This window comes from Solanum pennellii, chromosome 4 (genome assembly GCF_001406875.1).
Source record: "Solanum pennellii chromosome 4, SPENNV200".
NCBI lineage: Eukaryota > Viridiplantae > Streptophyta > Magnoliopsida > Solanales > Solanaceae > Solanum > Solanum pennellii.
Genome location: NC_028640.1, coordinates 69,723,557 through 69,739,455, shown reverse-complemented (window position 1 = coordinate 69,739,455; position 15,899 = coordinate 69,723,557). Strand labels below are relative to the sequence as shown.

General features: G+C 32.6%; 2 protein-coding genes across 2 annotated transcripts; both read left to right on the top strand.

Annotated features, from left to right (window-relative positions):
• The first annotated feature begins 320 nt into the window (after window positions 1–320).
• LOC107017199 (probable WRKY transcription factor 51) lies at window positions 321–3,096 on the top strand. Its single transcript, XM_015217471.2, has 3 exons — window positions 321–760; window positions 1,015–1,161; window positions 2,742–3,096. The coding sequence occupies exons 1-3, from the start codon at window positions 408–410 to the stop codon at window positions 2,926–2,928; spliced, it is 687 nt and encodes a 228-aa protein (XP_015072957.1). The 5' UTR covers window positions 321–407; the 3' UTR covers window positions 2,929–3,096.
• A 1,805-nt stretch (window positions 3,097–4,901) lies between these two features.
• On the top strand, window positions 4,902–15,136 carry LOC107015884 (ras-related protein Rab7). The gene is made up of 7 exons (XM_015216310.2): window positions 4,902–5,113; window positions 5,251–5,277; window positions 5,536–5,635; window positions 5,721–5,867; window positions 6,243–6,323; window positions 6,474–6,616; window positions 14,719–15,136. The coding sequence occupies exons 1-7, from the start codon at window positions 5,061–5,063 to the stop codon at window positions 14,780–14,782; spliced, it is 615 nt and encodes a 204-aa protein (XP_015071796.1). The 5' UTR covers window positions 4,902–5,060; the 3' UTR covers window positions 14,783–15,136.
• The last annotated feature ends 763 nt before the right edge of the window (window positions 15,137–15,899 follow it).

Sequence of the window (15,899 nt, the reverse complement as noted above, 5' to 3'; positions counted from 1 at the left end):
TAATAAATATCTATAATTAATACTCTAAAAATTTAACTTTAAAATATTTATTTTACATATCATAAATTTTAATAACCTTTTTTTTCTTCTTAAATCTCGTATTTAAATTAAATTGTATCACATAAATTAGGACGGAATAGTAGTACTACTATGTTAGTTATTTCATCATATGATGACATAAGATGAATGACACTAAAAAAAAGTAACTTGAGAAACTCCATAGATACTACTAGGAAGGTGGCAAGAAAGCTCATCAAACACAAGCCAAAGATTCACCACAATCTAAAAGATTATATATATAAAACCATAGTATTTATCAATTTATAATCAACACAAGCCACATATATCATATATTCTATCAAAGACTCTCTTAAAGTCTTTCTTCTCAAAAATAATAGTATTATACCATGTTTGGCTCTTCCACTTCCCAAGAAACAACAAATGTCATTTCTCATCAACACTATCAAACCATAAACCCTAATTTTTATGCTTTTCATGATCCTCTCATCAACATGAATCAAGATCATGTCCATAATAATAATTATAATAAGTATCAAGATTATGACACTTCATTTCTTGATTTGTTAGTTGATGGTGATCAAGAATATTATTCCAATTACACAAACAATAATGCTTCAATTTATTTAGAAAATCCCTTCAAGCAACAAGAGATAAGTAGTAGTACCTATAGTACTAGTGGAAACTCATCATCAGCTAGTTCATTTGATGCCACACCAACACATGTTCACATGAATAATGAGTAAGTCACTAAACTATGTAGACAGTGCTGGAGTTAAAATTTTGAGTTTAAAATATCATTCTGAATAGTAAATAATGCATTCTGACTAACTTTTGAGTTTTGTTGAACCTTAAATGGAAGTTGTAGTTCTATCTCTATAATAAGTAGATAGGGTAATTATAATAAGTATTGATGATTATTCAATGATTTTGTTGGTTCATTTATTTATTTATTTATTATTTATTTGTTCGTTTGGTTTTGATTTATTTTAATAGAAGTTCAAGCACGGCGATTGAGAAAGAAAAAAAAGGTGAAAAACATGCAATTGCTTTTAGAACAAAAACACAACTTGAGACCTTGGATGATGGATACAAATGGAGGAAATATGGGAAGAAGAAAGTGAAAACCAACATAAATCTAAGGTAAACACTATTTTAGATGCTTAGATTTACATCAATTAAATATTATAATGTTTTGGCTCAAATTAAGTCTTATTTCTTTATTCTCTAATTTATGTATTATTTATTGTTTACTATTTTTGCTTTTAAAGGTGGACTACTTTAGAAAGATATATATTCTAGGATTATTTTAGAAACACCAAGTATAACAAAAGTTAATTATTGGGTGCTAGCTAGAAGCCTTTGATATATGTTTACTTATTAAACATACAATTAGTAAAATCATAATCTCAAACTAATTGATTGAAATTCAACTTTTTACTCTAGTAGCCCTAGCTAGAGAGAGAACTAGCTAGAGACATAAAATGTATAAATTGAGAAAATATATTTAATACATATAATATATAGTGGTCCTATATATTATGGTCTAATTAGACTGCTCTATTGAGTCACATGACTATGAAAATGTTCTTTTCATCCCCAAAAAATTGAACATATGCTTATTATCCAAATAAATAGTTGTTTATTTATAAAAAGAGAGAGTTTATAATTACTTTTTTAATGTATAAATGAGTTAAAATTCTTGAAAAATATTTTTTTTAAGAAAATAATTTTTTTAAGAAATCGAGAAAATAAATTCCATGAATAATATTTTATATTTGATAATATTAATCTATCGTTGATTTCATAAGTGATATTCGCGTCAAACAAATTTTTAATATTTAAAAATATTTTTTAATACTTTAACTGATTAATAAATTATTTATAATCAGCTAATTCAAATGAACTCGGAGAATGTAACATAAAACAATAATTCTTAAAGTTGAGATAGAGAAAATATTCTTGACGATCTACTCTTTAATTTACAATGGATATCTTGTAGACTTTGACTAGTAAGTCCACCATTAATTTACATAGATATATGATGCATTTATTCTTGTCGGTTACCTATCAAATTTTATTCCAATATAATTTAGATTCTTTTGACCTACTTTGACAACCATTCGTTTTATTTATTTAGTAATTTATCTAAATCACACGAAATGAAATTGCATCGAAAGACTTACAATTTTTTGAAATTCATGTAAAATCTGATTAAAAAATAAAATACAAATGATGATGTTAGTTAAATACAATTAGGTTTTAATCATGTTGCTTTATTAGTAGCTTTTTGGTTTATCAAGAGTATTTTTTACTCGATTTTGAGACTTGTACTTCAATAGAGAATATAGAGAGCTTGTATAATATATATAAATTGAATAATAGTGCACCGAGATGGACTTAATTGAAGTGATGTAACGTGAATATTAAGAATCTATATAGTTTTTTTGTTTCATTTGATTATCTTGTCATTTTGTTGTCGTTATTTTTCTTTCAGTTTTGCTTTGATTACATTTTGTTTGAGTTGAACGTTTATCAAAAACTCTAACCCGCGACATTTTCTATATTTTCCAAAACTTCACTTGTAACAGAACTATATTGAATATGTTGTTGTTTCATAGTCGTTATAAATCACAATCTTATTTGAAATAGAAGTGTGGGATGAAGAAAAAGGTAAAAATATTATTCTAATGATTTGTTTACGAATTGGGGAAATTAAATAGGAATTACTACAAGTGTTCAAGTGGAGATTGCAAAGTAAAGAAAAAGGTGGAAAGAGATGGAAGCGATTCAAGATATTTGATGACTACATATGAAGGAAAACACAATCACGAAAGTCCCTTTATCATATACTGGAATGAAAAAAATCAAGCAAACAACTTTTTGAATGAATCATCTTCTTCATATTGAGAAGAATAATCAAGACTTTTATTAATTTTATAAGAAATATTGTATGTTGTTCTATTTATATACAATTATTTATATTTATAGGAAGAGAATATAAGTATTTTTTAGTCACTCACTTGTGGTACATAATCATGTGTTATATATATGGATATACATTATGTTGTTATTTAATTTATACTCGCAAAATATCTATTGTTCAATAACTTATATGTTATATATATTGATATTGATAGTACAAAGAAATACTGTTTATAGAAATTTATTAGCAATGACAAATTTGTCAATTATTTTAGAGGTTACATATTAATTATTAATTAGGCTTTGTATCTTTGTATTTAATTGGGGTTTGGATCTAAAGTCATTGAGTATATTTATTTATATTAAGATTATTATTAAGATCTCGAATTAAATCTTAATTTCATCGTCATTTTATTCATAATCATCAATCGTCGCCTATCATTATAATCTTATTTACTAACGATTAATTACATTTGTTATTACAATCATCACTGCTAATCACTATTAATTTATCATATCTATCATTGTAATTATATTTATGAGTGTCGAAGCCATCATCACCTTCGACCACCTCAACTTTAACTAGACAATAAGATCCAACTCTAAGGCCCAATCACCGTGGGCTCAACAAAGGACCACAGTGACATTAACGGGTCACTTGATTTGCCGTCAAGTTATATAGAGATTAATAAAATAAAATAAAAATATTTAAATGATAATTAATAATATAAAGATTATTTTATGATGATTAATAAAAAATAATTGTATCCGATTATTAATAATGAAGTTATAATTGTCACACACAATAGCTTCTTACTCAAAGGATTTTTAAAATTTTTAAACAGACTTTTTCTGTTATTCTTAATACACATATTTATTTCATATTCTATTCCACGTAAAATAAAAAAAACTTTCAAAAATATACCATTCAACACCTTGCGCCAACATATCCAATTTTTTTTTAATTTTACACCTGCATAACAATACATATATAAGTGTAAAAAGAATTTATCTAACATTTTTATTAAACTTTTTCTATGATTCTTAATTGACATGTTTTATTATTCTGAATATAAGATTTTTTAAAACTATTCTTGATATACATGTTCTTATTTCATATTCTACCTCATGTAAAATAAGAAATTTTTAAAAAAATATAAAATTCAATATATTGCGCCCAGCCATTTATATATGAGAAAAATTAATTCGCACTGCGTGTTTATATCAAAATTCAATATTATGTGATTTAATAAAGTAAAACACATGTTAATTAATTAAGATTGAGTAAATAAACTGTAAATTTAAACATGTGGCGTGCATGTATTGTATTGGTGTATACATCCGGTGCAGGTAAGTTTTCTCCATTTATATATCCACTTTTTAATTCTTAATATCAGACTTTTTCTATTATTTTTATCCTCTCAGTTTCATTTTATGTAACACAATTTTCTTTTTGGTAAGTCTAAAAAAGAATGTCACATTTTCTTATATGATGTGTATTTAAAGATATAATTCATCTTTTATCTTTGTTGGTTCTATTTAATGTTAAAGATAATATTTTAATACATTTATGAAGAGAGAAAAAAATGAATCTACTTTTTAATATGACTATTTTTAAAGAACAATTTAATAAATATTTCAAAATCTTCATTATTTCTCAAATTCCGTATTTGATCAAATAAACGAAGGAAGAAATAGATATGTTATTATTTCATATTCTACCTTACCTCATGTAAAATAATAAAAACTTTTTTAAATATAGAATTTAATATATTGCTCCTAGCGGTTTACCTATCCATTTTTTCAAATTTACACCTATATAACAATTTCACTAATTCGTTAATATCAATGAATTTGTAAGTAAAATCATTTTTTTTTTGTGTGTGTGTAAATTGAATTTTTCCCCTAATTACAAAAAAAAAAATTAATTACACTAATTTACATAATGATGTGCAACAACAGATGGTGTCTGAAAAATATCGAAATTGGCGCCGCTTTTCTCTGGTTTCTCTTTCTCTCTCTACAATCCCCTTTCTTCTCTCTTCTGAAAATTGTCAACCCAGATTTGAAATTCCCAAATTCCAAAAACAGGGTTCACTTTTGATTTCTCTTTCGCCATGTCTATTCGTAGAAGAACCTTGCTTAAAGTTATCGTCCTTGGCGATAGTGGGTACGATCCCTTTTCCTCTTCTCAATCCTCATTTCCGATTTTTTTTTTTTACAAATTTCTGATCTCCGGCTAGTCATTAGGAAATTAATTGGAGTATATAGTGCTAATATAATTTCTCCTTTTTTTTTGGTTTACAGGGTTGGTAAAACGTCATTAATGAATCAGTATCCTTTTCTACGACATTGCTAATTGTTTGAGGTCAAGTTTAATTTTTTGTTGAAAATATGAATTGGGTTTTATGAGTATTTCAGTTTCGTGTTGTTAGTTTTCAGAATTTAGTTAACTTATGAGTATCTATTTTGATTTTTTTTGTTTTGGGTTCAGTGTATTTGTTATGGATTACTGTTTAAGACCGCATTGTTTTTTTTATTAAATTTATAATTGAAGTAGTTGGAAATGTGGGTCTTTGACGGTTAGCAAAGATATGTACACAAGAAGTTCAGTCAGCAATATAAAGCTACAATTGGAGCTGATTTCGTGACAAAGGAGCTTCAAATTGATGACAGGCTTGTTACACTCCAAGTGGGTTTCTTGGCTATTGATATTGTGAAAAATGTTTTATGGAATTATGCATTTACGCAAATGTGTGTGTGTTCTGGTTTGGTAGATATGGGATACGGCCGGTCAAGAGAGATTCCAGAGTCTTGGAGTTGCATTTTATAGAGGTGCAGATTGCTGTGTTTTGGTCTATGATGTTAATGTAATGCGATCCTTTGATAACCTTGACAATTGGCATGAAGAATTTCTCAAACAGGTTGGGTGATTATTCTCTGTGGATTTGTTTGGTTCAGTAATTTTTTTTATTTAGTTGCTTAGGGTATCCTGACTGCTTAGTGCTTATGCTATGAGTCGTGTTATCAACAAATTAGCAAATGCCTCTGAGACACTTAGATAAACGCCTCTGAGACTAATTAATTCCTGCATTGTTTTCCTGTTTAAAGGTAAAAGATTTGGGATTATGTTGTGTATTTATAGAGTTTCACGTGTAAATTATACATTCAAATCTTAATTGGACTACTTCTGTTATAACTTTGGAATGTATCATCATTTCCTCATGCAAATATTGACTTGTTGGTGTATTAAGATAAGTTGTGATCCATGTTAACCAACATAATTTATTGATATGCAGGCTAATCCGCCAGACCCTAAAACATTTCCTTTCATATTACTGGGGAACAAGATTGATATAGATGGTGGAAATAGCCGAGTGGTAAGGCAATGATAGCAGTAGACTTTTCAAATTATGGTCTCTGGATTGTGTGAAACTCTTGCTCTTGATTGATCCTCTATGGAAGTTTCCTTTTCTTCAGTTCTCTCTCTGTAATAATTGTGACTGATTTGTCTTTTGCATGCTGAACAGGTTTCTGAGAAGAAAGCAAAGGAGTGGTGTACTTCTAAAGGGATACCTTACTTTGAGACATCAGCAAAAGAGGATATAAATGTTGATGCTGCATTCTTATCTATTGCAAAAACTGCCTTGGCCAATGAGCATGAGCAGGATATGTGAGTTTTTGTGAATTTTCATGAATATAAACAACTGACTGTTGTTTGTTGCTTTTATTATTATGTGATATGGTGCTTACATACCTTGGAGCTTTGCATTAATAATAATATGAGCTAACTCAAGGGATGAGCTTGAAGGTGTTAAGTGAATTTATTCTAACATGTGACCCCTCAAATGTACAAGAATGTTTGCTAGTGGAGTACGATGAAACTAACATTAAGGGGATACTCGGGAGTTCAAAATTTTTTCTGGAATGGTGTGTGACAGAAGTCACTTGTCAGGATAATATTTTTCATGAGAAAGTCATTTTCTGATATTCAGTTGACAGAAACATATAATGGGGGAAAAATGACCTCCCTACGGCGGGAAGTGATCTACCCTAAAACTATCTGGACTTTAAACTTCATATCACTTGCTTTACCTAATACCTAGATACTGTTATTAATCTTAATACTCAAATCTCATCAAAACACTTTCAGATTTACTAAGATTATTATTAATCTTTAATATGTTGTTTTCAAAATATACTTTTCACTCATCAATCAAACACTAGAATTTATTTTCCAAGATTAAGATTTTCCTTGGAAAATGACCTGTGTCATTTTAAACACACTTGAAATATTTGATTATTTTGGACAAGAAGTTTGTTTGGTTTTGTTTTCTCAAAAAGTTTTTACAAGAAAAAAGGCAAAACATGTTAAATCATAAACCAAACAACAGGCTAAGAACTATTTTAGGTTCAAAATTCAAACAAACCATTGTAACTTTGAAATAATTATTCTTGCACGTTTTGTTTTTCTTTAATTCCATATAACATTTTGGGGGAGGTTCTCAAAAAACCATTCCAAGAAAAACTGCCCAAGGTTCATCTAAGAAACTCTCTTCTTGTTGCATGCATAAGATATCTCTTTAATCATAGAGATTCTCCTAACTTTCATGTCTAGTTTATGATAACTATCACATGGAAAATTATGCAGGAGAGAGTTATATTGAAGACTAGATAAGTAGACATTAGAATATTTCTTGTAAGGCTAGATTTTGAAGTCTAAAATCCATTAGTGGCAGAAAATGTGATAACAAGACTGTGAAATCAGTGTTTGAGTTACCATAAAGAAAGATAGAGTAGTAGTAGTATAGTATTTTAGCATAGTTAGGAGTTTTTGGGATGCTGCACTGCTGTATGTTATAGTAAGTTGTCATGAATAACCTTAGTCCATTAGATAAGCAGTATAGTATTTTATAGTTAACCCTTATCACCTTCTTGGTGCTGGTGTTATAGAAACAAATTACGTATGAAAATATACGCCAATATCAGGTGATTTATTTTCAGAACCATTTTGTGGTCCATCTCAGTTTTTCTTTTTGTGAAGACATTAAATCAGGGATAATATGAAATGAATTTTCACCACAGCATAGCAATGGTCTGCAAGAAAGTCTTTTCCAGTAGACCCAATTGATGATTAGGATTTTAAATCTTGGAAAAACAGCAAAAGGTGTTTATAGCATAAACATTGCCTTAGGAGGGATAAGTAGGCAGGATAATACTTATCAGAGAAGTGTGTTTCTTGGCCTTTTGTAAGCGATATGTTTCGCAGACATTCTGATCTGTTGACTTATAGACGAAGAGCAAGACTGTACCATAGCTCTTGTGAAGTTTCCAACCTATCATGCTAGGGAGATGAATAAATCCTACTTAGGTGGTGAATCTGAAATAGCTCCGACTCTTTGCATCCTTGTCTCTGTGACTCCTTTTTATTTTGATTAGGTAAAGGTACTATTATTTAAACCGTTCCAAGAGGGTTCCAGGGGAAGTACAAGAGGTCAGAATTTATGATTTCCTTATTGACTCAACGAGCCCAAAAATTGCGACATCTTCTCTAGAATGTAGCTTATACATCAAAAATATAGATTTTGTAGACAGTAAACTATACAAAGGAAATATGTTTATTCTTCCTTCCAAGCCTCTATTTTTTTTTCAGCTACACAGTCTAGTTGTCCAAAATTATGCACATAGGAATAGTCTTCCAAGCCTCTATGTATCTTTTGTCGACCTTCTGCTCTTGCCAGCATATATTAGGGTCTTCCTTACATCCGTGGCCTGCTTTACTCGAAACAGGTTTGTGAACAAAGACCAAATCTGTCAGGTAAAGCTACAGAACAGAAATATATGGCTGCTGCTATCTAGGGAACTATTGCAAAGAAACACCTGTTACAGAGTGAAAGACGCCTTCTTGAGTAGGGACAACACTGCCTGCTGTTTACTCATGGATCATTTGGTGCATTTGGCACAAAATTTGGTGAACTTTGATAGAATGAACACTATAGAAAATGAGTTCCTTTAACGGTCTACTGAATGTAAGATGGGTGTGAAAGAAGACACATTCCTAATTATGCATCAAAAGGTATGGCATAGTGGTCAATGAAGTGGTAGAACCATATAAGCTTAGCTCAAATTGCAGCAGATATGTGCAAGCATTGGTGAATAGAGTTACCCAGTATCCGTGCTGGTGGGATGTAGCAGGTACCCCACGGAATTAGTCAAGGTGCAGGCAAGTTGACCTGGACACCACGGTTATCGATAATAGAAGAAATATTGCTGATTATTCAGCGGAAACAACATGATGGATTCATTCCTCTTTGAGTTCTTTACATAAATGATGTAGGATGTAGAAAAACTTAGTTGATGTTATGGTGCAAGGAATATTCAAGTATTACCTGTTTAGAAGGTACTTTCTATTGGTTCTTGTATCTGAGGTAAATGTTATGATAGCAAGTTGTTGGATATGAGAGAAAGCCATCCTCCACTATGCTTGCTGGAACCAGTCACATCAAATGGTGACTTTGTGTATAGTACTTAGTAGATCTTTGAAGAAATAACAAGTGTTGCTGTAGTTGAAGCTCGTTGTTTGAATGTTTGTGGAATATTTACAAGAGTTAAGTTAGACAAGCAAAAGATCCATACAAGTACTAGCTAGTTAAAATTAATGTTAAATGTTTGTGGAAGAATTATGAGGATGCCAAAACCTTAAGGCAACAATGGAGTGACCCAGGAAACTCTGAAGCCCTTGGGTACACTCGTACAATTAGTGAGGAAAAAGTGTCCTCTTAATACCGCCTTAGATGTGTAACCCGGTTCTACGGTTTACACACATGGACTGAAAATTCTTGTTTTGTTTCTTTCAATTTGGGTATATTTAGTCTTTAGGATGAGGTCTGCTTACAACCCACCCTCCACAGACCTCACTCGTGGAACTATACTAGGTATGTTGTTATTTATAGGGAGAGAGAGAGGAGGCTCAACATGAGTAGGTCGAGTGGGAGAGTAGTGTGAAGATACGACTTAAGGTCTTGTGAAATTAGGTCTTATGCCTAACTCACATTCCAAAAGCTAGCTCAAAGGGAGAAAGATTGCCCAAACCTTATAAGGAGTCCACCCATCTCATTAACCACCGATGTGGGACTTTTGTCATTCTTTAACACCCCACCTCACGCCTAATGCTTAGCATCTGATGCGTGAATAATTTTGATTTTTTGGACCCAACATCGAGGGAGACGGGCCCTACTTTGATACCACTTGTTAGGATCGAAATAAGCAGGTGTAAACGCGAAAGCTAGCAAAGCAAACCTCGAATGACCATGAGTAAGAACTAAGAAGACAAATGAGAAATACACCAAAAGAGATAGAGATTTAATGTGGTTCGGTCAATCGACCTACGTCTACAAAAGAAATGAGCAATCCACTATAAAATGAGAGTACAAAATATAGAGAAAAACAACCTCAACCAACTCCCTCGAAATACAAAGAAGGCACAAAATTCTCCCCCCGTAACAACTCTCAAAACCCTAGGACTACATTGTGAATGCTAATTGAGTTAGAAAGAACAAACCTATATTCATAGAGTGCTAAAACCTTTTCCTACCAAAAAAAGACTACTCAAAATATTAAAACTTTTTCCTAAAAGGAATACTTATTTATGGTAAGAAATCAGAGCAAATAAACCCCAACAATCTCCCATTTGGCCTGAATTTCTGACATTTGTCCACCTTCTTCGCATGATCTTTAGGATCTTGCATCTTTTCTCCATAATCTCTTCCATCAAATCTATGTCTCGACACAGAGAACCTATTTGAAATAATTTCTCCAACAAAGATCTTCATTACTATCAAAAAGGTTATGCGGTTAGTACTACACCCGCCAAGATGAACATCCAATTTTTAATTTGGTTCCATCAACAAACCGTTGCACCTGGCTCTGATATAATGTAAAATTAGGTTTTAGGCCTAACTCACACTCCAAAAGCTTGCTCAAAGGGAGGAGGATTGTCAAGCCTTATGAGGAGTCCACCCATCTCCTTAACCACCGATGTGGGACTTTTGTCATTCTTTAACACCCAACCTTACGACCCTTCAGGGTGGCCTAGTGGTTTGAGCTTGGGACTTCCATGTTAGAGGTCTCAAGTTCGAAACTCCTTGCTAGCGAAAACAAGGGGTTTGCCTTTTGGGTCGAGCTCGTGCACCAGGCTTGCCTAGTGCGGGTTACCTCTCCTATGTAGTTTGCGAGCTATTGCATAGTAGCGGGAGTTTTACCTGTGCGCACCCAAAGGGTAGCGACTGCGGGTTTCCTTGTCATTAAAAAAAACACACCCCATCTTACGCCAATGCTAAGCATTTGGTGCGTGGACAATTTTTGATTTTGTGGGCGTCAACATCGGGAGAGATGGGCCTTACCCTGATACCATGTGAAATCAGGTCTTAGGCCTAAATCACACCTCTAGAGCTATAACTCTTGGGGTGTGAGTGAGGACTAAGACCTAATTTCACAGGTCTAATTCAGCCTAAAGACTGGTTGTTGAAGTGAGGATTGACCAAGTCCATATATGGAGACCACTAGCCCATTTTCCAAATAATGTGAAACTTCAAACCACTCTTATATAACCCTGCACTCCCAAACCGCCAATTGGAGAATGCTGAATATAATATTGGGGGCTCGAGTATAGATGTGCTTGGCTCTAGTACCATGTGGAGATATGGCCCTCTGGCCTAACTCAACCTTAGAATATAGCTCTTTAGAGGAGAATCAGCCGAGTCTATATAAGAAGACCACTAGCCCATTCCCAACCAATGTTGGACTCATACTTAGTCTAACAGGTTCAACAAGCTAAGATTGGGTTGGAGCAATGTTAGTAATTCTTTGGGCTGAATTTGTGAAAGAGAGGCATAGAGCAACTTCGTGGGCAGGGTTGAGAGAAAAAAAGCTTAAAGTGGCTGAATGGGACGAGTAAAGAGAGAAGCTCAGAGCATTACAGTAAGTAGAGAGAAGATAATTGTGCAAAAGGACTGACTAATGTATGGGTTCCATGCGAAAGGATTTGAGCTTTCAAACCAAAAGCTTAGTCGCTGAATTAAATACTTAGGCTGTCAGTAAAGCCCTGCTTTGTCACTTAAAGCAATGAGACGACGCGAAGCAACTGTTTATTGTTTCACAAGTAAAACAATGCACTTCAGAGAAGTGTGTGCTTAAATTTATGATGCACAAAGTTATCCAAATGAGAAGTGACATGCTCCTTGAGTCTCAATTTTGAGAAGTGACATGCTCCTTGAGTCTCAATTTTGGATAGTTGGATTATATCCACATTATTGTATACGAGATGCTAAAGTTAGTTATCTTGATTACATTTTGGTGATGCGTTTCACTTCTCACTTTTCAGTTCAAGTTCAATGAATCTTTTCATATGATTGAATTTTTTGCTTTTAAAAACACCGAGTTCAAGATATCATAAACCTCTTTGGAAACCGTTGTACAATCGACGACGATGAGATTGAAGGTCAAGTGTATTCTCCAAATTGTTTTTTGCTAAATACTTTTTTTTTGATAAAATATACATTAGGCTTCGATAGGTATAAGTGTGAGAATTTGATGAATCTCTAGTTTTAGTAAGTTCCTTATTTACCTAAAAGACAATTTTGCCCCTCTGCTTTCATTCCTTGGTTATACTATAGGGCCAAATATTTCCACCGAAGTATGCAAAAATACCCCTCTTTTTAACGGTTGTCCACATACCTCAACGCCGCATGGCATGCCACCTCACCGCCAAATTTTCATTCTTTTTCCTTTTCTTTTCCCATTCCTTTTCTCTTTCTTATTTTTCATCTTCACAAACTTTTTTTCCCTCTTTTTTCCAATGGCTTCCATCACTTTCCCTTAGCTATACCTCAATAGCATCTTCCCCGATAACCCATGAAACTCACCAATTCCATTTTTCCTCATTCATAAGAACCTCGTTCTCTCTGTAAACAAAACTCCAGTAACGCAATAAATTAAAAATCAGGAAAAAAACAGAAAAGGAAGGTTCATTGATAGATACATATGCATCAAACACAACTATTATGAAATAAAATCTAAAAATGGTACAGCCCCCAGGCCTAGCTCGAGTGGCAAAAGGTGGAGGATTTGTCGCTTGGGTCACAGGTTCAAGCCCTACACCATGCAAAGTGAAGCCCGGTATTTAAGTGGAGAAGGGTAGAGGGGCGGGCCCATTGCCCACTGAGTTTAGAAGGCGGTCAGTGGTCCAAAGGGCGGGTCACGGATGCATTTCTCGTTTATCTAGAAAATAATAAAATAAAATCTAAAACATGAAGTTCAATTCTCTGAAAAATAGATATCAAAGAAAAATAAAATGAACACACAGATGGCTATCCTTACAGACGCTACAGAAAGAAATTTTCCTTTCATTAGAAATAAATATGAGCAAAAGTAATGACTATTTGGGGAATAATGGTGCTTTTACTGTTATTGGATATGGAAATTTGGTGAAGTATTGAAGAAGGGTTGTGGTGTTTTAGCCTTTAGGGAACAGAGATAAAATCGGAGCTCCAGGGAGAAGAAATAGAGCACCGAGGAAATGATGAGTTTCACGCGTTACTGGGGAAGATGCCATTGAGATATAGCTATGGGAAAGTGATGGATGCAATTGGAAAAAGAGAAGAAAAAAAGTTTGTGAAGAAGAAAGAGAAGGAAAAAAGAAAAAGAAGAAAAGGAAAAACAATTAAAATCTGGTGGTGAGGTGGCATCCACCTCACTCAAATGTCAGGCCATGTGGACAACCGTTAAAAAGAGGGGTATTTTTTCATACTCTGGGAACGGCAGAGACATGTTTGTCCCTATAGTGTAACTAGTGAAAAACTTAACTAATAAATGAAAGTAGAGGGGTATTTTTTGACCCTTTCCCCAAGAATGAAATAGGGCTAACAAGTGGAATGAATATAGAAGATACACATCAGCAATGCCTACTAATTTGGGATAAGGGTTATGTTGATTGATCGAGTGATATATTTCAGGACCTACTAGTTTTAGGGTAGGATGCTTTTGCAAAGGAGGTGCCGGTTGCATAACAATAGTCTCATAAATGTTTTTTGATGTTTTTCAAGCTTTATTTCTAGTTGAATGCTACAGTCCTCGAGTTAATGCTGATGAAAGCAACGGGTTTATAAATTCATTTATCCGTTTTTTATCTGTAATGATCTTACATTATTTCTGTCCTGTTTCTTGATCTTAGACGGGCATATGAACCTTATTCTACTAGATGAAGTGAAACACTTTTAGCCCTATTCAGTTTGAAGTTTGTTAGCACTTTTGAATCTTATTTTGTCATGCATTTTGGTAAATTTTGACTTGTCTAGATTTTGATCTTGGGGTGACAGGTTGACTTTTGATGATTGACTCAAAAAGTAGGGTTGTCAACTAGATATGCTCAACGGATTTTGTGTGTGACCTTATGTTGGTTTTGGAGGTCTAACTTAGTAGTGACTTTGTTTGGTGTCACTAATTTACCTGCCTAAAAATCTGATACTGTCTAATAGAGACGATCACGTGATATCTCAGAGTTGATTATGCTATGGCTCAATGGAGAAACTGTCTATTCACTACAGAATATAGGATCAGAAAAGAAGTGAGGGAGTAGCATCATTTTTTCATAGATAATAGTACATCTTAATGTTTTGTTTATCTTTAGCCTTTGTGGTATTCTGTGGGAGCTCAAAACTTAAGTAACTCTGACGTATGACCCGTATATACTGAAAGCATCTTTGTTCTGTTTTGCAGATACTTCCAAGGCATTCCAGAGGCAGTTTCAGAGACTGAACAAAGAGGTGGCTGTGCATGCTAAGGCGGATATAGTAATTCCATCGAGTGCCATACTTGATCCATGTTGTTGCGTATTATTCCTGCAACCGTATCATAACTCTCCGGCCATAGCCATTCTTTTGTACCCACTATTTTATATACTACTATTTGATTTCTTCAGTGTTGTTTTGGGAAGAGAAGCATCTTTTGTTACATTTCAGTTACTGGAAGGTAGAGAAACTCAGAAGGATTTCACTTAGTATTGCAGTTGGCTTTGACAGAGATTATAACTGTGCATCTTTTTTTTTTCTTCTCCATTGGGTGGTTGGTTTTATTGTATAATCTGAAAGAGCTGTATTTTTCTACATCTACGTATAATAATGTGTTGGACTGGTAACTGCTACTGTGCTTCATTGCCATAGCCAAAATATATGTAAAACCCAAAAAAGAAATGAATTTATTTTTTATAATTTCAGAGAATCATTCATTTTCTTTGTTGAAGAAAATTGAAATGAAATAAATTTTAAAATACTTGATAAGTAGTAACTATTAGTTGCATGCCCTTCAAAAATTGTTTTGCTTTCTACATGCGCACAGAAATAGTGTGTATATTTAGAGGGCGAAATAAAGAATGTCTTCTCCAATCCACTTCATAAATACTTTTTATTCTTTCATTTGTAGAGATTTGAATAATTTGGAGAACTCCTGTTCACGAATCTATTCACTTTTTGAATAATTTAAAATTATTTTTATTTATATCATTAATTAAGTCTTTATTATGTGTATTATTTTCTTATATAATATAACATCTCAAAATATATTATTAATAAGTTGCTATTTTCATTTGAATTAAATTAGTATACGAAATAATTGGATATAAGATGAAATTGTTAATTTAAATAATTTTTAGCTATAAATAAAAAAAAATAAAGACAAAAAGTTGCTCATTTTGAACGTCATAATCATTAATAGAACATTTATGGGAGATGCGTAATAATCTCAAAAGTTAAATATTTATGTAAACACTCGGTACGGATAAGTTTTACCCTTATGTAATTATATTTGTCAATTATTTCACTTTTATTTGAATTATTCGTTAATATGCATTATATATATTTATTGCAATTTATGTTATATAAAAAATTAGGATAACATATAAT

Excerpts from the sequence above, each read along its gene's own strand:
- LOC107015884 (XM_015216310.2), top strand. The coding sequence starts at position 5,061 with ATGTCTATTCGTAGAAGAACCTTGCTTAAAGTTATCGTCCTTGGCGAT. Across the intron at positions 5,636-5,720 it reads ACAGGCTTGTTACACTCCAA|ATATGGGATACGGCCGGTCA; the intron begins GTGGGTTTCTTG and ends CTGGTTTGGTAG. Across the intron at positions 6,324-6,473 it reads ATGGTGGAAATAGCCGAGTG|GTTTCTGAGAAGAAAGCAAA; the intron begins GTAAGGCAATGA and ends CATGCTGAACAG.
- LOC107017199 (XM_015217471.2), top strand. The coding sequence starts at position 408 with ATGTTTGGCTCTTCCACTTCCCAAGAAACAACAAATGTCATTTCTCAT. Across the intron at positions 761-1,014 it reads CATGTTCACATGAATAATGA|AAGTTCAAGCACGGCGATTG; the intron begins GTAAGTCACTAA and ends TTATTTTAATAG. Across the intron at positions 1,162-2,741 it reads AAAACCAACATAAATCTAAG|GAATTACTACAAGTGTTCAA; the intron begins GTAAACACTATT and ends GAAATTAAATAG.